Source organism: Mytilus edulis, chromosome 2 (genome assembly GCF_963676685.1).
Source record: "Mytilus edulis chromosome 2, xbMytEdul2.2, whole genome shotgun sequence".
In the NCBI taxonomy this organism is placed as follows: Eukaryota; Metazoa; Mollusca; class Bivalvia; order Mytilida; family Mytilidae; genus Mytilus; species Mytilus edulis.
In genome coordinates this window covers 39,435,544-39,461,825 of record NC_092345.1, presented here as the reverse complement: position 1 = coordinate 39,461,825, position 26,282 = coordinate 39,435,544, and the positions used below count along the sequence as shown (strand labels likewise).

Below are 26,282 nucleotides of genomic sequence, written 5' to 3'. Positions count from 1 at the left end.
CTGATTCATCTGAAAATTTCAGGGCAGATAGATCTTGACCTGATAAACAATATTACCCCATGTCAGATTTGCTCTAAATGCTTTGGTTTTTGAGTTATAAGCCAAAAACTGCATTTGACCCCTATGTTCTATTTTTAGCAATGGCGACCATGTTTGTTGATAGATCACAACTTCGGATACAATTTACAATCTAGATACCCTAAGGAACATTCAGTTAAAGTTTGGAAGTATTTGGCCCAGTAGTTTCAGAGGAGAAGATTTTTGTAAAAGATTACTAAGATTTATGAAAAATGGTTAAAAATTGACTATAAAGGGCAATAACTCCTAAAGGGGTCAACTGACCATTTCCGTCATGTTGACTTATTTGTAAATCTTACTTTGCTGAACATTATTCCTGTTTACGGTTTATCTCTATCTATAATAATATTCAAGATAATAACCAAAAACAGCAAAATTTCCTTAAAATTACCAATTCAGGGGCAGCAACCCAACAACAGGTTGTCTGATTCATCTGAAAATTTCAGGGCAGATAGATCTTGACCTGATAAACAATATTACCCCATGTCAGATTTGCTCTAAATGCTTTGGTTTTTGAGTTATAAGCCAAAAACTGCATTTGACCCCTATGTTCTATTTTTAGCAATGGCGACCATGTTTGTTGATAGATCATAACTTCGGATACAATTTACAAACTAGATACCCTAAGGAACATTCAGTTAAAGTTTGGAAGTATTTGGCCCAGTAGTTTCAGAGGAGAAGATTTTTGTAAAAGATTACTAAGATTTACGAAAAATGGTTAAAAATTGACTATAAAGGGCAATAACTCCTAAAGGGGTCAACTGACCATTTCCGTCATGTTGACTTATTTGTAAATCTTACTTTGCTGAACATTATTCCTGTTTACAGTTTATCTGTATCTATAATAATATTCAAGATAATAACCAATAACAGCAAAATTTCCTTAAAATTACCAATTCAGGGGCAGCAACCCAACAACAGGTTGTCTGATTCATCTGAAAATTTCAGGGCAGATAGATCTTGACCTGATAAACAATATTACCCCAGTCAGATTTGCTCTAAATGCTTTGGTTTTTGAGTTATAAGCCAAAAACTGCATTTGACCCCTATGTTCTATTTTTAGCAATGGCGACCATGTTTGTTGATAGATCATAACTTCGGATACAATTTACAAACTAGATACCCTAAGGAACATTCAGTTAAAGTTTGGAAGTATTTGGCCCAGTAGTTTCAGAGGAGAAGATTTTTGTAAAAGATTACTAAGATTTACGAAAAATGGTTAAAAATTGACTATAAAGGGCAATAACTCCTAAAGGGGTCAACTGACCATTTCCGTCATGTTGACTTATTTGTAAATCTTACTTTGCTGAACATTATTCCTGTTTACAGTTTATCTCTATCTATAATAATATTCAAGATAATAACCAAAAACAGCAAAATTTCCTTAAAATTACCAATTCAGGGGCAGCAACCCAACAACAGGTTGTCTGATTCATCTGAAAATTTCAGGGCAGATAGATCTTGACCTGATAAACAATATTACCCCATGTCAGATTTGCTCTAAATGCTTTGGTTTTTGAGTTATAAGCCAAAACTGCATTTGACCCCTATGTTCTATTTTTAGCAATGGCGACCATGTTTGTTGATAGATCAAAACTTCGGATACAATTTATAAATTAGATACCCTAAGGAACATTCAGTTTAAGTTTGAAAGTATTTGGCCCAGTAGTTTCAGAGGAGAAGATTCTTGAAATAGTTTACGACGACAGACGACGACAGACGACGGACGACAGACGACGGACGACAGACGACGGACGACAGACGACGGACGACAGACGATGACGGACGCCAAGTGATGGCATAAGCTCACTTGTCCCTTCGGGACAGGTGAGCTAAAAACGGTGCAAGGAATTAAATAGGTGAAGTGTAAGTAAATAAGATGAACAAAATGTGAAAAATTGTCTTTTGAGGGCAATAACTCCTTAAGGGTCAATTGACAATGTTGGTCATATTTGTAGATATTTGTAGATCTTACTTTGCTGAACATTTTCGCTGTTAACAGTTAATCTTCATCTTCAATGATATTCAAGATAATAACAAATAAATTGCTTCGCTGAGCGCAGCTGGATACGACCACAGATGTCAATCCCTGAAAAGTTGGGGCCAAAATGGACACAATATTCATGCTTGATACAGGTTTGAATTTGGATTGTAATTAAATATTTGTCACATAAAAATGTAATAGGTTTCTGCCACAGAATAACGTAGTCAAAGAACTTAAAAATTGGTAATATGATTGGAATTTATATTCATTGATTTGCTTTTGTGCTGTACGCTATGCTGTTGCAAATTGATCTCCCTCCCCCCCTAAATAAAATGGACCCTGTTTTTTTGCTTTTGTGCTCCCCCCTTTTCCTTATTCCAAAAATAATTCATTCCCTAAAGGTAAAGTCATAACCTCAATTTAAATTTCTAATAAAAGTTGCAACCTCAATTAGCCTTTTAAATACATCATACAATTCTTAAAATATAAAATGACATACATAGTGTCATGGCTAAAATCAATATTAACAAGTGAAACTGCAAGCTACTGCTCACTGATGATACCCCCGTCGCAAGTGGATAATTTTAATAGTGTAAAAATATGCAAGTGTTCGGTAAACAGGAAGTTGTTGAGTGATGAATCTGAAAACGCATCACACGGTATAGCTGACTTGTATAAATCCTGAAACCAAATTTCAGAAATCCTTGTATTGCAATTCCTGAGAAAAATGTGACGAAAATTTTCAACTTGGCTATCATGTGTATATTCATACAAGTGTTTTGTAAACAGGAAGTTGTTGAGTGATGAATCTGACACATGTCTTGTCTGCCATGTCTGTAGGGCGTAGACATGGCTTTATATCAATATTGCTTGGCTTTATAGATCTTAGTTAGATCTACTATGTCGAAATTAAGTTTTAATAATAGTTTAATTGTTAAACAGTCAGTTTTATGGATTAAAAGAATGTGTCTTAATTTTTGCTTAATCATTATTTAAATTTTGAGATATATGTAAAGAATCATGGGTAAGTGGTTTTTTTTTTATATTTTCCAAAAATTATAGAACACTTCTTATAATTTAATGGGTAACTATTAATCTTGACTTTAACAATTATTTTTTGAATTATTATATATACTTTATTGAAAGCACTTTACACCCATATGGGCCAATAGCTTAAAACATTATACAGTTTACATATAAGCAATGAAAATAAACAATGAGGACACTGTGTACTATAATCCTCATCTTTCTTTAAATCAATATATATATATATATATATATATATATATATAAAAGAGATTCAAATAATATCAAGGACTCCCTGCCCTCAGTCTTAGTGACTTTTTTAAAAAGGAGCCTAATTTGTTAGTGTCTTGTTTGGTTTTAGGATTAAGGATATGTTTTAATTTATCTATATCATTTAAATTATTATATTTAATGCATTTAATTTAATGTCAATATAATGTCTCATCTGTAGACATTATCACAATGTATTTAATTTGTTTCCAACTTCTAGAGGTTCAGATAAAATGTCTTATTTTTTAAAGAGATGTCAAAATTAATTTTTAATAATAGTTTAATTGCTAAACAGTTGGATTTATGGATTTCAGTTGAAAAAATGTCTTGACTGTAGACAAAACATATAAATTGTATTGCTAATTTTGATTGTTTATTGTTAGAATATGCATCACATTATTTTAATGTTCAACACACCAAAATAAGTTTTTTTTTGAAGTTTTGTTATTTATTGATAAGTTTAGATATACATTTCATAGTTTGATCAAAGAAAGCTTACATTGCTTGAAATAATTGTGAGTTAAACCTGTTCTTGTCTTTTTTTTTTTAATCAAAATGTTTGATTCAATAATTCTAAACATATTTTGTTGTCTTTGTCATTGGCCCAAAATCTGAAACTGGTGACCATGTCTTGAAGGCAACCATAAAAGAAAATTAAACACCTAGAATTTAATAAAAATATTGAATATTTCTTCCAAAAACTGCATGAAATTATATATAAGTGCTTCAGGTGTTAGCCTTTTGACGGCTATTTTTCATAATTTAAACCATTTCTGTACCAAAATATAAAAAGTTTTTTTTCCTATATGTGATCGTCATTTTTGACTGATGTGAAATGTATTTATCAATGTTATAAAGAACACATGTGTTTGTTGTGACATTTGTCACATGACTAGATATACCGGTTTAATGTATACTCTAGAGTGATGAGTATTTCACGAGCTAATATAAGCGGGAAGAATTGTAACGGTAAATCTGTGTGTAATTATGTGTCATTCGACGCTTGCATTTCAGACAGTTCAGTCTGGTCATTTGACCCCACCCACCCACCCACTTTTATTTTGTCAATATTGTCAATTGATGTATTCATGCTTATGATTGATGTGGATGTTTTTTAAGATTATACATGATTGAAAAGATTGTTAACAAAGATGTTTCTTTTGTAGATTGTGTATAAAATTGAAATTGATATGTTGAAGCAGCGGCTATGGGCGTGCAGACAAATATTCATATATTGTAAACTAGAGGCTCTAAAGAGCCTGTGTCGCTCACCTTGGTCTTTGAGAATATTAAACAAAGGAAGCAGATGGATGACAAAATTGTGTTTTGGTGATGGTGATGTGTTTGTAAATCTTACTTTACTGAACAGTCTTGCTGCTTACAATTATCTCTATCTATAATGAACTTGGCCCAGTAGTTTCAGTGGAAAATGTTAATAAAAATTTACAAATTTTATGAAAATTGTTAAAAATTGACTATAAAGGACAATAATTCCTTAGGGGGTCAATTGACCATTTATGTCATGATGACTTATTTGTAAATCTTACTTTGCTGAACATTATTGCTGTTTACAGTTTATCTCTATCTATAAATTATTCGAGATAATAACCAACCAGGTGCTCCGCAGGGCGCAGCTTTATACGACCGCAGAGGTCGAACCCTGAACAGTTGGGGCAAGTATGGACAAAACATTCAAGCGTGATACAGCTCTGAATTTGGATTGTGATCAAATTTTTGACATTACATGGTTTTTTTTTACACAAAACAAATGTCAAGATTTTACAAATCAATTAAAAATTTCTTCTTCAAACTTTTTAAATCTAAAATTAAATAGTTGACACAGCATAGGTTTCTGACACAGAATGAATGTGGTTTAATGAACTTAAAAGTTTTTTTTGCCTTTGAGCAATTCACTATGCTGTTGAATATTAATCCTCTCAAAAAAATGTTTGAAGAAATTTTCTTTTTATTTATGAAATCTGAAATGACAAAAATTAAACCCCCCCTCCTTTTTTTCACATCCCCGTTTCCCTTTTTCCAAAACTGATATCAATTCAAATTTCTAATGGAGTTTGCAACAATAACTACTCTTTTAAATACATCATAAAATATTAAAATGTAAAATAAAGTGCTTGTTATCACTGAATGGTAAAGATTGGTTGGTAGTAAAAGTGAATATACATTGTTTATTGTATAAAACAATAAAAAAAACTTCATCAGCAACATTTTATATTGGCAAATTTCCAATGAAGTTATTTCATAAAGTTATTGGCAAATAAAAATAGAAAATGACATCATAGTCATGTCTGGCAAATGTCCAACATACATTATCTAAAAACATTTTAGATAAGATAAGGAAAAAAAGCTTCATCAGCAACATTTTATATTGGCAAATTTCCAATGAAGTTATTTACATAAAGTTATTGGCAAATGAAAATATAAAATGACATCATAGTCATGTCTGGCAAATTTCCAACATATATTATCAACTACTATTCTATACAAAGAAAGATAACTCCAATTGAAAATTAATTGCTATTGCACAATATTGTGCAATTAGATATTTCTTGCTATTGTGCAATACTGTGCAATTGAAAATTTCTTGCTATTGCACAATACTTGATATGGAATCCTGATTTGGACCAACTTGAAAACTGGGCCCATAATCAAAAATCAAAGTACATATTTAGATAAAGCATATCAAATAAGCCCAAGAATTTAATTTTTGTTAAAATCAAACCTAGTTTAATTTTGGACCCTTTGGACCTTAATGTAGACCAATTTGAAAACTGGACCAAAAATTAAGAATCTACATACACAGTTAGATTTGGCATATCAAAGAACCCATTTATTCAATTTTTGATGAAATCAAACAAAGTTTAATTTTGGACCCCCATTTGGACCAACTTGAAAACTAGGCCAATAATTAAAAATCTAAGTACATTTTTAAATTCAGCATATCAAAGAACCCCAAGGATTCAATTTTTGTTAAAATCAAACTAAGTTTAATTTTGGACCCTTTGGACCTTAATGTAGACCAATTTGAAAACGGGACCAAAAATTAAGAATCTACATACATAGTTAGATTCGGCATATCAAAGAACCCCAATTATTCAATTTTTGATGAAATCACACAAAGTTCAATTTTGGACCCTTTGGGCCCCTTATTCCTAAACTGTTGGGACCTAAACTCCCAAAATCAATACCAACCTTCCTTTTGTAGTCATTAACATTGTGTTTAAATTTCATTGATTTCTATTTACTTAAACTAAAGTTATTGTGCGAAAACCAAGAATAATGCTAATTTGGGCCCTTTTTTGGCCCCTAATTCCTAAACTGTTGAAACCAAAACTCCCAAAATCAATCCCAACCGTTCTTTTGTGGTCATAAACCTTGTGTCAAAATTTCATAGATTTCTATTAACTTAAACTAAAGTTATAGTGCGAAAACCAAGAAAATGCTTATTTGGGCCCTTTTTGGCCCCTAATTCCTAAAATGTTGGGACCAAAACTCCCAAAATCAATACCAATCTTCCTTTTGTGGTCATAAACCTTGTGTTAAAATTTCATAGATTTCCATTCACTTTTACTAAAGTTAGAGTGCGAAAACTAAAAGTATTCGGACGCAGGACGACGACGACGACGACGACGACGACGACGACGACGACGCCGACGCCAACGTGATAGCAATATACGACGAAAAATTTTTCAAATTTTGCGGTCGTATAAAAACAGAAAAATTTCCTTAAAATTACCGATTCAGGGGCAGCAACCCAACAACGGGTTGACCGATTCATCTGAAAATTTTAAGGTCGATAGATCTTGACCTGATAAACAATTTTACCCCAATCAGATTTGCTCTAAATGCTTTGGTTTTTGAGTTTTAAGCCAAAAACTGCATTTTACCCCTATGTTCTATTTTTAGCCGTGGTGGCCATCTTGATTTGATGGCCAGGTCACCGGACACATTTTTTAACTAGATACCCCAAAGATGATTGTGGCTAAGTTTGGATTAATTTGGCCCAGTAGTTTCAGAGGAGAAGATTTTTGTAAAAGATAACTAAGATTTACGAAAAATGGTTTAAAATTGACTATAAAGGGCAATAACTCCTAAAGGGGTCAACTGACCGTTTTGGTCATGTTGACTTATTTGTAAATCTTACTTTGCTGAACATTATTGCTGTTCACAGTTAATCTCTATCTATAATATTATTCAAGATAATAACCAAAAACAGCAAAATTTCTCTAAAATTTCCAATTCAGGGCAGATAGATCTTGACCTGATTAACAATTAACAATTTTACCCCTTGTCAGATTTGCTCTAAATGCTTTGGTTTTTGAGTTATATGCCAAAAACTGCATTTTACCCCTATGTTCTATTTTTAGCCATGGCAGCCATCTTGGTTGGTTGGCCGGGTCACCGGACACATTTTTTAAACTAGATACCCCAATGATGATTGTGGCCAAGTTTGGTTAAATTTGGCCCAGTAGTTTCAGAGGAGAAGATTTTTGTAAAAGTTAACGCAGGACGACGACGCTGGACGCCAAGTGATGAGAAAAGCTCACTTGGCCTTTCGGCCAGGTGAGCTAATAAAATGAATAAACATGCTTAACTGTACTGTCCAGGCGAGCTGATATCCCAAATAGTGTTTGGTTTTTTATTTATAAATATTTTATGTTCGTTTGAGTTGATGAACAAGAACATAATTACAAAATGTACATTGAATCTGATTGTGGCTAGGCTGTGCTCTATACCAATTTTTGACATTTTTACCTATTATGTCTGATTAATTTGTTCCCACATGGTCCATATATTTTGTCCTGAACATGCATGAAATATTTGCCACTGAATGTTAAGCAACCAACAATCAATTAATCATGGTCCATATAATGGAATTTTGTGCCACTGCCATACAAAGTTGGAGGCTTAGCTAGCTATAAAACAAGGTTTAATCCACCATTTTCTACATAGGAAAGAGCCCGTTTTAATTAGTTATCAAAGGTACCAGGATTATAATTTAATACGCAAGACGAACGTTTCTTAATATTATTCAGGAATATGACAGTTGTTATCCAATCGTTTGATGTGTTTGTACTTTTGATTTTGACATTTGCTTAGAGACTTTCTGTTTAGAATTTTCCTCAGAGCTTAATATTTTTTTTATTTTACTTTTCACATATAAATATCAAGCATGTTTCATAAAGATACTTATAAAATCACCTGTCGTATTTCTCGCATTCCTTCAATATCCAATTGTAAGACCTTAGTCTGGTGTCCTCCCATCAAGACTGTATTAGGACTGGTCATGATCATACATTGCATCTCCTGCATGCAGGGGGACCTGGCATTAAAACATTTTGATAATTTGTATATAACAATGACATAAATACAGTTAACTTGGTGCTATTAATATGCATTTGGACTTTGCATATAAAACAAGACATATCAACACACTGTGGAATTATTACTTTCAAAAGAATCATATATATATGCAAAGCAGTAAACTTTTTTATTCTGAGTTTATGCAGCATAGAAGTAGTAATTGTTATTAATATAACTGGTTACAGCTTCCATAAATTTTAATGTTATTGGCTGAAACTCACTTATAATAAACATGATAAAAAAAGAATTTATCCTTTAATAAAAATAGATGATCTAAAAAAAAAACTTATTATTTAATGAATGGCTATTATCTATTTTATATTTATTGAACCATAAAATTAATTTTTGACTCTTCACATTGAATATTCAAGCTTGATTCTGTTTGAATTCGGATTTTGATCAAATTTCTGGAACAAAATCACTGTGGTGAAAAATCTAAAAAGAGGTAGGGCCAATTTGCCGGGAATTTTTTTCACAGAAGGGCCAATTTCAAAAGGTGCCAACAGTATAAAATTTACTATAAAAACAAAAAATAAAAATGCGTTTTGATCAATATATAACGATTTACATATATTATGATATGTGTGATCAATAATTAATTTAACCCTCAACCAGGTGCTCCGCAGGGCGCAGCTTTATACGACCGCAGAGGTCGAACCCTTAACAGTTGGGGCAAGTATGGACAAAACATTCAAGCGTGATACAGCTCTGAATTTGGATTGTGATCAAATTTTTGACATTACATGGTTTTTTTTACACAAAACAAATGTCAAGATTTTACAAATCAATTAAAGATTTCTTCTTCAAACTTATTTAAATCTAAAATTAAATAGTTGACACAGAATGAATGTGGTCTAATGAACTTAATTTTTTTTTTTTGCCTTTGAGCAATTCACTATGCTGTTGAATATTAATCCTCTCAAAAAAATGTTTGAAGAAATTTTCTTTTTATTTATGAAATCTGAAATGAGAAAAATTTAACCCCCCCCCCCCCCCCCCCCCCCCCCCCATTTTTTTTTCACATCCCTGTTTCCCTTTTTCCAAAACTGATATCAATTCAAATTTCTAATGGAGTTTGCAACAATAACTACTCTTTTAAATACATCATAAAATATTAAAATGTAAAATAAAGTGCTTGTTATCACTGAATGGTAAAGATTGGTTGGTAGTAAAAGTGAATATACATTGTTTATTGTAAAAAACAATAAAACAAAAAACTTCATCAGCAACATTTAATATTGGCAAATTTCCAATGAAGTTATTTACATAAAGTTATTGGCAAATAAAAATAGAAAATGACATCATAGTCATGTCTGGCAAATGTCCAACATACATTATCTAAAAACATTTTAGATAAGATAAGGAAAAAAGCTTCATCAGCAACATTTTATATTGGCAAATTTCCAATGAAGTTATTTACATAAAGTTATTGGCAAATAAAAATAGAAAATGACATCATAGTCATGTCTGGCAAATTTCCAACATATATTATCAACTACTATTCTATACAAAGAAAGATAACTCCAATTGAAAATTAATTGCTATTGCACAATATTGTGCAATTAGATATTTCTTGCCATTGTCATAGATGCCAACCCCCTTTTGACACAATCAGTAACAAACTATCAAATTTTCCGTATTTTTGAAAAGTTTTCAGTAATCATTCATAAACGTGCATTTACCAATAAAAATTACTGACGAGTGGTTGCAAAGTAATGTACACTAAAATTTGTCATTTAACATGTTGTCTGTAGTATGTATTCCATTCATTAATTGTTCAGATGTTCTCGACTCAAACATTTTTGTTTTGTCAAGGAGAAGTAGAGAAAGCGGGAAAGCTACTTAATAAAATGCAAGTTTGCCTCTTCGGAAGTCAGTTAGTTACCCAACAATAGGTTGATAACTCCCAAGAAACCGGAAGCATTACATTGTTGTTTCCTAAATACTGGACCAGGACGAAAAAGTAATGAAAAAAATCCGCGTTTTACAAAATTGAACGTCGATGATTGGGAATCCGTAACTATTCGACTTTGACCGTAATAGCGTAGTTTTTATCGCAAAATCGGAAAAACTACGGAAAAATCGTAATGGTTGGCATCTATGCATTGTGCAATACTGTGCAATTGAAAATTTCTTGCTATTGCACAATACTTGATATGGAATCCTGATTTGGACCAACTTGAAAACTGGGCCCATAATCAAAAATCAAAGTACATGTTTAGATAAAGCATATCAAATAAGCCCAAGAATTTAATTTTTGTTAAAATCAAACTTAGTTTAATTTTGGACCCTTTGGACCTTAATGTAGACCAATTTGAAAACTGGACCAACAAGAATGTGTCCTCAGTACATGAATGCCCCACTCGCACTATCATTTTCCATGTTCAGTGGACCGTGAAATTGGGGTAAAAACTCTAGTTTGGCATTAAAATTAGAAAGATCATATCATAGGGGACATGTGTACTAAGTTTGAGGTCGATTGGACTTAAACTTCATCAAAAACTACCTTGACCAAAAACTTTAACCTGAAGCGGGACAGACGGACGGACGAACGAACGGACAGACGGACGGACGGACGCACAGACCAGAAAACATAATGCCCCTCTACTATCGTAGGTGGGGCATAAAAATTAAGAATCTACATACACAGTTAGATTTGGCATATCAAAGAACCCATTTATTCAATTTTTGATGAAATCAAACAAAGTTTAATTTTGGACCCCCATTTGGACCAACTTGAAAACTAGGCCAATAATTAAAAATCTAAGTACATTTTTAAATTCAGCATATCAAAGAACCCCAAAGATTCAATTTTTGTTAAAATCAAACTAAGTTTAATTTTGGACCCTTTGGACCTTAATGTAGACCAATTTGAAAACGGGACCAAAAATTAAGAATATACATACATAGTTAGATTCGGCATATCAAAGAACCCCAATTATTCAATTTTTGATGAAATCACACAAAGTTCAATTTTGGACCCTTTGGGCCCCTTATTCATAAACTGTTGGGACCAAAACTCCCAAAATCAAACCACACCTTCCTTTTATGGTCATAAACCTTGTGTTTAAATTTCATAGATTTCTATTTACTTATACTAAAGTTATGGTGCAAAAACCAAAAATAATGCTTATTTGGGCCCCTTTTTGGCCCCTTATTCATAAACTGTTGTGACCTCAACTCCAAAAATCAATCCCAACCTTCCTTTTGTGGTCATAAACCTTGTGTTTAAATTTCATTGATTTCTATTTACTTATACTAAAGTTATTGTGCGAAAACCAAGAATAATGCTTATTTGGGCCCTTTTTTGGCCCCTAATTCCTAAACTGTTGGAACCAAAACTCCCAAAATCTATCCCAACCTTCCTTTTGTGGTCATAAACCTTGTGTCAAAATTTCATAGATTTCTATTCACTTAAACTAAAGTTACAGTGCGAAAACCAAGAAAATGCTTATTTGGGCCCTTTTTGGCCCCTAATTCCTAAAATATTGGGACCAAAACTCGCAAAATCAATCCCAACCTTCCTTTTGTGGTCATAAACCTTGTGTTAAAATTTCATTGATTTCTATTCACTTTTACTAAAGTTAGAGTGCGAAAACTAAAAGTATTTGGACGACGACGACGACGCCAACGTGATAGCAATATACGACCAAAAAATTAAAATTTTTGCGGTCATATAAAAAGGATGAAAGTCCAATATATATGCGGAATTTTGGGTGTTTTTAGGTGGGAAAAACAGGGAATCCCCCAGAAGGACAATTCAAACCAAAAAACAGTTATGTTTTTTCTAACTATTGTAATTCATACTACTTTTTCCCTCAAAAATGAAATTGGATTAGTGTGTCCTTATAACATAAAAAACAACTTTTTAAAGAAAAAATTGTAACATCGCTAAATTGTACCGATATAGCTCCTTTATAAAAAAAATTAATGGATAACAGCATCGCTGTGGCTCCATCAGTAGAGCACAGGACTACCAATGAATGATAGTTTTGAAGAAAGGGTTCGAATATTGCTTAGAATATTTGCATGTTTTATATTAAATTTTAATGTTTCTATCATATTTTTTAGGATGTTTGCTTAATTCATAGAGTCATTCTGGTTCATTTTGACTATATAGTTTACTAGTATATCATTTTACATGTATTAAAGAAAAAAATAATGTATCGCTTATTGTGTGCATTCCTATGACTGTCCATACTCTTGACTTACTTTCTATATATGTGTTTACATTTATTACATATATTTAAGGAACAACTGCTGTCAAACTGATGGAGGTGCCTGTACATTACCAATAACACGAGAATTGATTCTATAACAATGAAGCCCAAATAATGCGGGTGTAATATACACACAACTTAAAATAAGGCCATTGTATACAAGTTTCAAAACAACATAAACAAGTTTTCGAAACCTTTTTTAGCATGGTATTATATGTAACAAATGCAGTCAACAGCAATTTTGTTGCCAATTCAAAAACTGTGTAGATACTACACTACCAATAATTTACCCACACTTTTTTGGTACATTTCTACCCTCGTACATATCAGTACTGTTAGGAAAGACTGAAAACTTATAATGTTATATTTTCAATGAATTCAGTACTGATTTTGTCAGTACTATTTCAGTACTGATTTTTTCAGTACTGTTTCAGTACTGATTTTGTCAGTACTGTGTCAGTACTGATTTTTTCAGTACTGTTTCAGTACTGATTTTGTCAGTACTGTTTCAGTACTGATTTTAACAGTACTGTTTCAGTACTGATTTTAACAGTACTGTTTCAGTACTGATTTTGTCAGTACTATTTCAGTACTGATTTTTTCAGTACTGATTTTGTCAGTACTGTTTCAGTACTGATTTTTTCAGTACTATTTCAGTACTGATTTGGCCGGAACTGTTTCAGTACTGATTTTGTCAGTACTATTTCGGTATTGTTATTTTCAGTACTGTTTCAGTAGATTTGGTGTTGTTAATCTTTTTAACTTGAAGGTGTATTGTTTCAAAAAATATTTGGAACTGAAAACTTTTAAACTAGGTAAGTATAGTATGCTATATAATAACTGTGGCATATTTTGTATCTTTTATAGATATCTCTGATTAAGTGTTTATCATTAGAGAAGTTTTTACAATGTGTATCTCAGTACAATTGGTATCCAAATATAGGTTAGATAATTCTGTGACAATATTATTATTATCCTTTTTTAGCTGGTTACGTTTTTCTCTTTGACTATATCACCCCGCTGCGCAGATTTTTTTTAGCGACGTGAACATGACCAAGGAAAATTATCAAGCTTACTCTCGTCTATCGAAAAACTATTGAAGCGAAGGAGAAAACTACAGAAATGAAGCCAGATAAGCAGTTTATCGGATTTTACCCATTAGGAGCACCTGAATTCACTCCCGGTTTTTAATGGAGTTCGTGTTGTTTTTAGATATGTATTTTTCAAAGTGTTGTTGTAAAAGCCCTTTCGTTTTGTGATTCTTTGCTTACTTCTTGATTTTGATTGTGACTGTCTTTCAGTGTTTATAAAAATAATACGCACTCGACATCAGGGAGATTCACACTGTGGTTCGAGGCTGATATTTTACAGTATCAATGTGTATAATAGCGCATAATTTATTATAGGATTAAACACATTTTTTGTAGAGGTTATTGATGTGTAAACCGGGGCGATTAACTCACAAACTGAATAAAAGTCCGAAGGACTTTTATGTTAAGTTTGTGAGTAAGAGACCCGGTTTACACATCAATAACCTCTAGAAAAAGTGTGTTTAATCCTTATAATTCTTCAGCCAAACATACGCGATTATTAATTTACATTATTTGTTTGATGGCTGTTATATTTGCCATCAAAAGTACAATGGCATGTCGTAACTAAAGAGTACGCCGCCATCTTTTTAAAAACCATAAATGTCCGATAAATGCATCAGAATCTAAAATGAAATATAGCACCTTCCTCAAACACTTCATTTTAATTAAATATTATCCGAATTTGAAGCGTACATGTAACAAATAATCTTTCCCTTGAAAAATTCCACCCGTATGACGTCGTGTTATGCCAAGACGTAAATTCGGCAAATCCTTCATGAAATTTCGCGGAATTTTATTTAAATTTTATTTTTATACACTTTCGAAGCTTTAGTGCATTTGTTTTATTTCTTTTTTTTTGTTTGTTATATATGCATTAGAATAGAAACAACTGTTATGCAATTGTCTTATAATCGCAATTATCTGAAAATCTCAGTATCCCCGCAAGAATGTCACGTATCGCGCATGAATAGATTACGAAAGTAGTTTCGGAAACATGGTTTATCGAAGTGTAAACCAAGAGAAAAATTCGAATTGACCAATCCAATTCAAGTATTTATAGATATGCAAATGATAGAATTATATATATATCAAACAAGATTAGAATCTTCAATACTGTTCATTTTTTGGTATTTTGCTATTGCTTAAAATATGTTGTAATTAATGCAGTCATATGTTACTATGTTAGGCAATGCATTATAATCAACACAAAACAATGTCTCGATTACCTTATTATTAATCATAACTGGAATTTCTTTTATTTATCATAACCATTTTTTAATATATAATAAAACATTCAACGTCATACCAACATGTGAAGTTTGTGGCAAAAATCTCTGTCATTTTCATGCCCCTTGGTTATTTTATGACCCTTTAAAGCTCATAAATAAAACAATCAAAGAAACAATTAATTTTGCATGTATCATGTTTCATTGCTCTACCCCTATGCCATCTTTTCTTTGGAATGCTTTGTTGAATGTCAGTTTCCTGGCTCTTTTCCTCAATTCAGTCCCGGATATGATGTGTCTTTTTACATGTACAGTGGTAATTCAAGAGGACACTTTAGTTCTAATATGAGCTCATTTTAAGCATCCACCTTTAATGTTTTGGTACTTGTACGAAACTCAGGATTCAATGGTTCATGATTAAATGTTGGGTTTTTTTTTCTGATGAGTGCCATATTGATACATCATTTTGTTTATAGGTCTTCAATTTTCACATTGAACATTCCCATGTCTGCTCCTGTGTCCATTGCTGTTTATCATTCTGAGGAAAGAAAATGTAATGAATTTATAAAGCTAAGGCTACTATAAATTTTCTTATGTTAAAACTTTCCTCATTTCTGTGTTATGTAAAAATAAAAAGAATGCACAATTATGGAAGGGAATGGTCTGACATCAAAATTTACTTATTACTTTATATACTACCAGAAGTCCAGTAATGGACTGGACTTCTGATACTACATGTATATATTATAATCAATCAAAGTTGAAATTTGTTTCTAAATAAAAAAATAGGAAAATATGATAATTTAATTCATCATCATCAAAGTATTGGTGTTTGCCAGTGGCAAGTATTTCATACACGTGTAGCTTTAACCATCGGCCTATTTATGTGCTCTTTATAATAAGATCCGTGAAACAACGACAAAAGACATTTAAATATATACTAACTACTTTAGTTTATACAAAAGTACATTAATGTTTAATAGATTGAAGTGGGAATTCAATTTAATTGAAAATTTATCGTACACAGTCATATATGTAGCACCAGAGATGTTATACATCTATCTATGGTAGCACACAGAATCGTGTCCGATTCCGCCAAAACGCGTCAATGTGACGTCAATGATTTGATAAACATGTCAAATTGCATTGGCGAAACCACTTCTGCGGGAAGCCGGTCGAGCAGTACCCTCATAGACATACATTTTGTAAAAAGACATTTAGGCATCACCGGATAATATTAAAACAATAGAATTTACTTACTATTAAACGATGATTTAAACTTTACAAAACGTATTAAATGAAATGTTAATGGTTTTTTTTCTAAATACGCATGACATATTTGCCACTGGACATTTAGTAATCAATAGTTAATTATGTGTTGTAAACTTAGCCTGCAGTTATGCTTGTTATGAATTACCTATGCTGAACAAACTAATGCTTATCAATGACATACAGTAAACATGGTCAAGCACCGGGAAAAAAATACAATATAAAATGTACATGATGTATTAGTTTTCTAAATTGTGAAGTACCTCTGTCTGAACTTTATTATAATAATAATCATATTGATAAAGAAAATCATAAATTAAAGCGCTTCAAATAAAAATAACTTTTTATTGTGCAATTTTTTTTTAAACCAGACCTATAGTCTGTGTCTGCAAGCAGAAGAAAGAGTGCACAGTGTAGCATACCTTGGACATTTGTCTGTACGGATTACTAAACCTTTCCTCCAGATTTTTTTTGGCACCTGCTTCGACTTTTTTTTCTAATCATTTATAATCCAACCGAACAATACGGGTTCTATCGTATCCCACACCATTAATATTGAATTGCGTTTTTACTTTACAGAGTATCATTGGGGGTATATGAGTTTGGAAATATTCTGGCGTTTTTAACCGGACACATTCTTAAATTATCGGACACGTTTTTGAGATTGTAACAATACAAAAAAAGTTATTGTCTTTAGTCAGGAGTTTGGTATTCAGTAGTTGGTTTTCCCGCTTGAATGGTTTTACACTAGTAAATTTTATTGAGAACCTTCAATGGTTGTCGTCTGTTTATGTGGTTTATAAGTGTTTCTCGTTTCTCGTTTTTGTAAAGATTAGACCGTTGGTTTTGCCGTTTGAATAGTTTACCGTGGCACTAATAATTTTTGGAGCCCTTTACAGCTTGCTGTTAGGTGTGAGCCAAGGCTCCGTGTTGAATTGCCGTACCTTGACCATAACTGTTTACTTTTATAAATTGTCACTTGGATGGAGAGTTGTCTCATTGGCACTTATATCACATTTTCCTATATCTATAGACCATTGGTTTTCCAGTTTGAATGGTTTTACACTAGTCACTTTTGGGGCCCTTTATAGCTTGCTGTTCGGTGAGAGCCCATGCAGGCACGGTGTTGAAGACCGTACTTTGACCTATAATGGTTTACTTCTACAAATTACGACTTATATGAACAGGAGACTTTTCTCATTGGCAGTTATACCACATCTTCCTATATATTAATACAACACTGAGCCACCCAACCCATCCACCCCAATTACTCGTTTGTGAGGGCTGCCTAGAGTCAGAGGTGGATTTAGGGGAGGCAGGGAACCCGCTCCCCCCTTTTTGGGAAAAAAATTGGATGCTTATATAGGGGAATCATTGAAGCGTGACTGTAGCCGGCCCCCTCTTAGGTCAGTCAGTGGGCCCCCACTTATGGAAATTTCTGGATCCGCCACTGAGAGTGGTTACACCGGGCCAAAAATGCATCAGACTGAAACAACATACTGGTTGTGTGTACACTGACAATCCAATTAAAATTAAAAAAATGTATAAAATATGGTAAAAAATAATTTTTCATTTGAGTGCATTTACGTAACAATAACACAATGTAACCGTAGACATAAATATCATTGTTACACTCGTAAGTATTCATGCAGTTCCTTAGTCAACCCTAGGCCTGCATTCCGGCGATATAGCCTAAACTTCATTGTAACAATAACTTGTTTATGACTGTTACATTTTAATGTAACCATAGCCAGTACCAAAATAAAATAGAAATTTAAATATTTCACAGACATCTTTCTTTACAATATAAAAATAGGAAGACTGTTGGATGATTTTTACCACATCAAATGCCCAATGAGCAAACCCATATATCGCATTGCCCAGATCGCATAGCATGCTAAAAAAATATTTAAAAAAAACCGAAGTAAAGAAATGTTGTTGTAAAACCATTTCAAACGAGATCACTTATATATAAATATATATATATATGCAGCAACAACTGAACAGCAACAAACACAGCAGTCAATGTGGCGAGATGAAATAATTTTGTAGGCACCTAGGACTTATATATTAAAATGTTTCCCAAATTAAATGAAGCATTGGTATAAAAAAAATCCAGTCAAAATAGGAAACATATTTTTAAAAGAGGGTTCCAAATCTGGAGATAGGGTTTCCAAATAGATTTCCCTTTTCAAATTTATGCATTTATCGTTAAAAAGGGGGTCCAACCTTCGGACCCCTCCCCCTTCTTACGCCGAGGGGTGTACCGCACCTCCCTTTATCCAATCATATGTTTAGAAAGTCAGGCTGGTCATTTCTCAAATATGAATTTGACAAATATTAATACTATAATCTATTTAATAAGGTTTGGTAAAGAAGTAATAATATGTATATCCAAAACAACCCGCGATTTTATACCTATTTTGACATTTACAGAAAGTTCTGTAACCAGAGGCGGATCCACTCATTGTTTTAAAAGAGGGTTCCAAACACTCGGGATAAAAGGAAAAAGGGGGGTTCCAACTATATGTCCCAACACAGAATTAGCTATGCTACACTTTTCTCAGTTTTAAAATATTCAATGTACTACTATACCTTGATCTACCTTCAATCCCATTGTGGTATTCAATCCAGAAGAAGTTTGAACTGTTGAACTGTTGAAATGTCAGTGCGAGTGCAAAAATAACGTTTGTAAACAATGAATGACGTCATGTGTAAATCCAATCACATAAACGTTTTACAATAGGCAATTGTATGTTCCATATTGACGCGCTTTTGTGATTACGATAATAACATCAACGGCAAAATTTGAGACAACAGCAGATCAGCCGGGAAGGATAGGATACAGAAATACAGCAGAGAAAATATCGGTTTACCAGCCACTTGCAGAAAGTCTTAAAGTTACAGAAAGAGACGATTGTTACGACAAGTCAGAGATGGCGGATCCTTTTCGAATCATCTACGGATTGCTATTGTTCATGTATGTTTTACAAATGTATGTCTTCTTCCATAACAAGTTTTATTCCGTGAGCATCCTGTCAGATCATATTTTTTGCCGGAATCAACATTCTGTATACTGTGTCAACAGAATACAGAATGTTGATTCTGTATTTTGTTGACACAACATTCTGTATTCTGTTGACATTTATGCAAAAACAATGTCTTTCCCTTCAAGAATTTAGTTCAAATGTGGTTCATAAGGGAAAACAGAACATTCGATTTACATATATATATATATTTGTTTATAAAAAAAGATGCCGTATTATTGCCAACGACACAACAACAACAGCAACAACATATATTTTATTTGCCAATCATGGCACCCAAAATGAGTGGAATAATCACAACTCTCCACAACAGATCAGATGACCAGAAATTAACAAATATAGGTCACCATACGGCCATCAATAATGAGCAAAGCCATATCGCATAGTCAGCTAAAAAAGGCACCAAAATGACAAATGTCAACGAATTTAAACAAGAAAACTAACGTTCTTATTTACGTACAAAAATGAACGAACAATGAATATGTAACACACCAACAAACAACAACCACTGAATTACAGGCTCCTGACTTCGGACAGGAACATATATACAGAATTTGGTGAGGTTAAACATGCTAGGGTCTTCCCCCCTAAACCTGGAACAGAGTTGTAACAGTTCTACATAACAACAAACTATAAAATTCAGTTGAAAAAGGCTTATTTAACTTTAAATAACATGAATGCAAATAGAAATACATCTCAGTAACAAAAACATAATGGACGTTACCGTTACCCAACAAAACAAGTCACTAAATACAGATCTGAGAGTACTTGCAGTTACTGACAGCTAGTTCAAAGCCACTAACAACTAATAACAACAAGAGTGCACACACTGAAATGTCTCGCCCTCTTTACTAATCCTTGATACTATCTTGATAGACCTAAATATAAAGCTTTATTACAACTGTCACATAAACTCAACATTAACCAAGAAAATTAAAACATTGATCAATGAACCATGGAAATGAGGTCAAGGTCAGATAAACCATGCCAGGCAGACATGTACAGCTAACAATTCTTCAATATTACAAATATAGTTGACTTATTGCTTATAAATAAAGAAAAACAGACCAAAACACAAACACTTAAAACTTAGCAATGGACCTTGAAAATGAGGTCAAGGTCAAATAAAACCTGCGTAACCGACATATAGATCATAAAATATTTCCATACACCAAATATAGTTGACCTAATGCATAAAATATTAGAAAAATAGACCATAACTAAAAAACTTAACTTTGACCACTGAACCATGAAAATGAGGTCAAGGTCAGATGACACCTGTCAGCTAGACATGTACACATTACAATCATTCCATACACCAATTATAGTAGACATATTGCATATAGAATAAGAAAAACAGACCAAAACACAAAAACTTAACTATAACCACTGAACCATGAAAATGAGGTCCAGGTCAGATGACACCTGCCAGTTGGACATGTACACCGTACAGTCCTTCCATACATCGAATATGCTAGACCTATTGCTTATAGTATCTGAGATATGGACTTGACCACGAAAACTTAACCTTGTTCACTGATCCATGAAATGAGGTCGAGGTCAAGTGAAAACTGTCTGACAGGCATGAGGACCTTGCAAGGTACGCACATACCGAATATAGTTATCCAATTACTTATAATAAGAGAGAATTTAACATTACAAAAAATCTTAACTTTTTTTTCAAGTAGTCACTGAACCATGAAAATGAGGTCAAGGACATTGGACATGTGACTGACAGAAAGTTCGTAACATGAGGCATCTATATACAAAGAATGAAGCATCCAGGTCTTCTACCTTCCAAAATATAAAGCTTTTAAGAAGTGAGCTAACACCGCCGCCGCCGTAGCCGCCGCCGCCGGATAACTATCCCTATGTCGAGCTTTCTGCAACAAAAGTTGCAGGCTCGACAAAAATCATGCATCTAACTTCAAAGACTTAGTTCATAGTTTTTTTTATACTTCTGTTGATTATATTTAATCTTAGTTTTTTCCTTCTGTTAAAAAGAGATTAAATAACAGACGCAATGTTCAACATATTTGTTTTAAGATGGCAAATTTGTGTTACATTCGTTTAATTTATAATAATACACACAAACTAAAGAGACAGAAAGACAAAAGTTTGCCTCCAAAGACAAGCAAGAATAAACCAAGAAACAGACAATTTTCCAATGTCCTATTTTGCTGGCTTTCATATTATTCCCATTGTTGTTATAAAGTAGACAAAAGCAATGAAGAATCGATAATAATGTTGTGCTTGAATATGAATAACAGGCAAAATTAATAATAAAAAGTGAAAAATGGTATAGAATATTACAGAATACAGAAATGAAGAAACCACTTCCAGACCAGACCCTTTTATAAGTTGCACATTTTTTAAATTTTTTTTGGCCTTTTAAATCTTTCTGTTCGGACACCATATTGGTCCGACACCCCAATAACCTGACGCCCTATTAGTCCGACGACCCATTGGACCGACACACGAATATTAGTAATCCGACACATAATTATTGAGCAATACTTTGTATGAATAATATTTATATTTCAAGAAGATAATCCTAATAGATTAAAATGATCCTACTAAGATTCCTCAAAATAATAACATATTGGAGTACATGTGTTAAAAATTTGCTTAATTTCCAGTGGCAAATATTACATGCATTTTCAAAACAATTGTTAAATAAGTACAATAGGTACGGTAAGTCCTGTAAAAGATGTCGTCTGGGGTGAAAGAAGGTCAATGAAACTTGGACTGCCACTGGACAACGAAAGCATATTGAAGGTGGACAGGAATTTGCCCTCCTGCATATTCAGACAAAAGGCCACCCATGGCCTCTAAAAGAGTTGTTGCAATAGTTATTAACCTGCAGAGATCATGGCACTCTCTTTCTATACATGCTATATGAGGCATCCGATTAAAGGTGACCAATCCTACATTTGTTGAAAATTAAACATCCCGCACTATTTTACTACCAATGTTTTTACTGTTTTTACTGTATCACATAAACATTATCCGTTGTGATGACAGACTTGCACTTCTGGTGACATTTTCTTAGTGAGAATGTGTTCACATATGGAACAAATCTTGTCCTTATGTCCCACGTAAGTGTCATCAATTACTCCTGAACCACTTTACAGAATTTTGTAAATCATCGATACAATCTTTATCTCATGATGTATTTTTTCAAAGGACAATTTACAAAGTATTACGTCCATAATTAATACCATAACATGCATTTTGGGAAAAACAACTTTTTTATAAATGCATGCAAAGTATTTGATGCAGTATGATCTATTGTTATAGGTATCTAAAAATGGATCCCACCAGAACACAAAGACTAAGTCTATGAGGAAAATAAAGTTTTAGATCAACGACTAAAAATTGTCATGAACAGATAAAATATGAGATAGAGATAGAACTGGTATGAAAGGTGACAGTAGAACATTGACATAATTTGAAAGGTAGGTATATATATATATAGTTTTACACTCAATTATGATTTTTTAGCTCACCTGGCCTAAAAGGCCATGTGAGCTTTTCTCATCACTTGGCGTCCGTCGTCGTCGACGTCGTCGTCGTCGTCGTCTGTCGTCGTTAACAATTTTTCAAACATCTTCTCCTCTGAAACTACTGAATGGATTTGAATGAAACTTAGCATGATTGTTCCTTAGAGTATCCTGCACAAAGTGTGTGCTTCGATTTTTGATGCGTCAAAAAACATGGCCGCCGTTACTTAAAATAGAACATAGGGGTCAAATGCAGTTTTTGGCTTATATCTCAAAAACGAAAGCATTTAGAGCAAATCTGAAGTGGGGTAAAAATGTTCATTAGGTCAAGATCTATCAGCCCTGAAATTTTCAGATGAATCAAACAAACCATTGTTGGGTTGCTGCCACTTAATTGGTAATTTTAAGGAAATTTTGCAGTTTTTGGTCATTATCTTGAATATTATTATAGATAAAGATAAACTGTAAACAGCAAAAATGATCAGCAAAGTAAGATCTACAAATAAGTCAATATGACCAAAATTGTCAATTGACCCCTTAAGGGGTTATTGTCCTTTAATGACAATTTTTCACAATTTGTTCATCATATTTGCTAACTTTAAAAAATCTTCTCCTCTGAAACTGCTGAATGGATTTGGATGAAACTTAGCATGATTGTTCCTTAGATTATCCTGCACAAAGTGTGTGCTTGGATTTTTGATCCTTTAAAAAACATGGCCGCCGTTACTTAAAATAGAACATAGGGGTCAAATGCAGTTTTTGGCTTATATCTCAAAAACGAAAGCATTTAGAGCAAATCTGACATGGGGTAAAAATGTTCATTAGGTCAAGATCTATCAGCCCTGAAATTTTCAGATGAATCAAACAAACCATTGTTGGGTTGCTGCCACTTAATTGGTAATTTTAAGGAAATTTTGCAGTTTTTGGTGATTATCTTGAATATTATTATAGATACAGTTAAACTGTTAATAGCAAAAATGTTAAGCAAAGTAAGATCTACAAATAAGTCAATTTGACCAAAATTGTCAATTGACCTCTTAAGGAGTTATTGCCCTTTAAAGACTTTTTTCACAATTTGTTCATCATGTTGACTTACTTTAAAAAATCTTCTCCTTTGAAACTGCTGTATCAATTTCAGCCAAACTTAGGCTAAATGAGTTTTAGAGTTTCAGAGTATCTAGTATAAATTTTATATTTCATTTCCTTGTATGTCAAGAAACATAGCTCCTATGGCTAAAATAGAACATAGGAGAAAATGATTTTTTTTTTGCTTTTGAAGAAAATAGGACGATTCAAAGAACATTTAAATAAATTGAAAAGCCAAAATAATCATTGATGAGAGATTAAACCAAAAAAATTCAGGTGAGCGATTCAGGCTCTTGAGAGCCTCTTGTTTAAAGTAAGTATTTGCAATTATTCCTATAATTTTATTTCAATATCATGAAATGTTGTAGTGTGTTCATATGACAACAAACCAACAACGAGCAAATTCAAAAGAATAAAGAGTAGAAATACAATTCTTCAACAATTGAAAGATATCATTAAAGTTAACAAAAAAGTCTACGGGAAGTACATATTCGTACAGACAACTTCTCATTTAACTGTTTCACAGATTGCATTGATATTGTGCTCGAATAATCAGATTATATTAATACATATGTGTTTTGGTGCCGATCCAAAAATGTCAGAGTGTTACAGCAGGACATAGTTGAACTTAGAAACCTAAAGGAAATATAAACAAACATCTCCTTCTCTGTAACCGAATAACAGATTTAAAAAATAGTAATATATTATAATCATTAATGAGAATTTCCACTGGTACTAATAATGAAAAAAATCACAAAAAGAATACTTTTATTATTTTTTTAAACGATTGCATAGTGTATAAAATAATAAAAAGTTGTAGGATTGTCACTGAGACAACTATCCACCAAATTTGAGACGATGTGAATGTGAACAATAATATACAACTGTGCAGACTTCAACAATGAGAAAACCCATACCGTATTGTCGGCTACAAAAGACCATGACATAAACAATATATGAAACAATTTAATTTAGAAAAATTAACGACATAATTTATAACAAAACAAATTAAAAATGTTAAAAGTGCAGCCCGTATTGAAAACATGGAGATTTGCCATGAACCCAGACTTGGGACGCTAAAATTCTTCTCCAAATCGTATAAGATCTGGCCCTAAAGTCATAAAAAATTTTCTCAGTGCCCGGAGAAAAAAAATCGTGGTCGAAATTTGAAATCCAGCATTTTGATTGGTTGATTTGTTGATTTTGGAGTTTGAGTAAATAACTGACTCGAAAGTTTAATGACTTCAAGGCCAGTTTTCAAGTAGGTAAATCAAACATTGTTCCATTTTTATGCCCCACCTACGATAGTAGAGGGGCATTATGTTTTCTGGTCTGTGCGTCCGTTCGTTCGTTCGTCCGTCCGTTCGTCCGTCCGTTCGTTCGTCCGTCCGTCTGTCCCGCTTCAGGTTAAAGTTTTTGGTCGAGGTAGTTTTTGATGAAGTTGAAGTCCAATCGACTTCAAACTTGGTACACATGTTCCCTATGATATGATCTTTCTAATTTTAATGCCAAATTAGAGATTTTACCCCAATTTCACGGTCCACTGAACATAGAAAATGATAGTGCGAGTGGGGCATTCGTGTACTGAGGACACATTCTTGTTTTTCTTTCATTTTTCTCCCTGTATAATATAAACCTTGTATAAGTTAACGTTATACCACCTTTAGCAATGCATGTACACTGATTCACATTATGTCATGGTTGACCTATGTTTAATCTTATTATTGGACTTTAACAAAATGATAAATGTTATAATCCACTTTTTCCTTTCCAGAAACAAGTTGGCAAAAATATATATCACATGCATAGGAAGAGCAGTGGAAAATAACATTGAAGCAGAATTATGAAACAGTTATTTTAAAAAACATTAAATTGAGAGAGAGAAAAACACATTTTTTTAGTTTTTAATGCTGTTCATTCTTAAGATTACTGTTTATTGTATTTGCAATGGAAGTTATTGCAGTTGATAAGAAGATAGAACTAAAAATTTGAGTTCTTCAGCTTGTTTTTATTCAGTCAATAAAAATCAATTTTGAAAAGCAAACCATATATGTTCAAAAATCAAAAAGGTTAATTATGTACCAAATGACCTCCGTCAGA

The 26,282-nt window shown here is 32.8% G+C and overlaps 1 protein-coding gene and 2 long non-coding RNA genes across 8 annotated transcripts in view; 1 reads left to right on the top strand and 2 right to left on the bottom strand.

The window, feature by feature from the left end:
- LOC139510158 (PAN2-PAN3 deadenylation complex catalytic subunit PAN2-like) overlaps nucleotides 1-26,282 on the bottom strand; it is a 312,625-nt gene that overhangs the window by 241,605 nt on the left and 44,738 nt on the right. For all 6 annotated transcript variants that reach the window (XM_071296503.1, XM_071296504.1, XM_071296507.1 and 3 more), the window contains one exon: nucleotides 8,579-8,699. In XM_071296503.1, the coding sequence (XP_071152604.1) occupies nucleotides 8,579-8,699 (121 nt within the window). The remainder of the gene's footprint in view (nucleotides 1-8,578; nucleotides 8,700-26,282) is intronic.
- Nucleotides 15,190-19,252, bottom strand: LOC139510166 (uncharacterized). Its single transcript, XR_011661846.1, has 2 exons — nucleotides 19,142-19,252; nucleotides 15,190-15,815 (listed from the first exon to the last, which is right to left on the bottom strand). It is a non-coding gene; the product is annotated as an uncharacterized lncRNA (long non-coding RNA).
- LOC139510165 (uncharacterized) lies at nucleotides 19,392-26,220 on the top strand. Its single transcript, XR_011661845.1, has 3 exons — nucleotides 19,392-19,526; nucleotides 22,894-23,051; nucleotides 25,957-26,220. It is a non-coding gene; the product is annotated as an uncharacterized lncRNA (long non-coding RNA).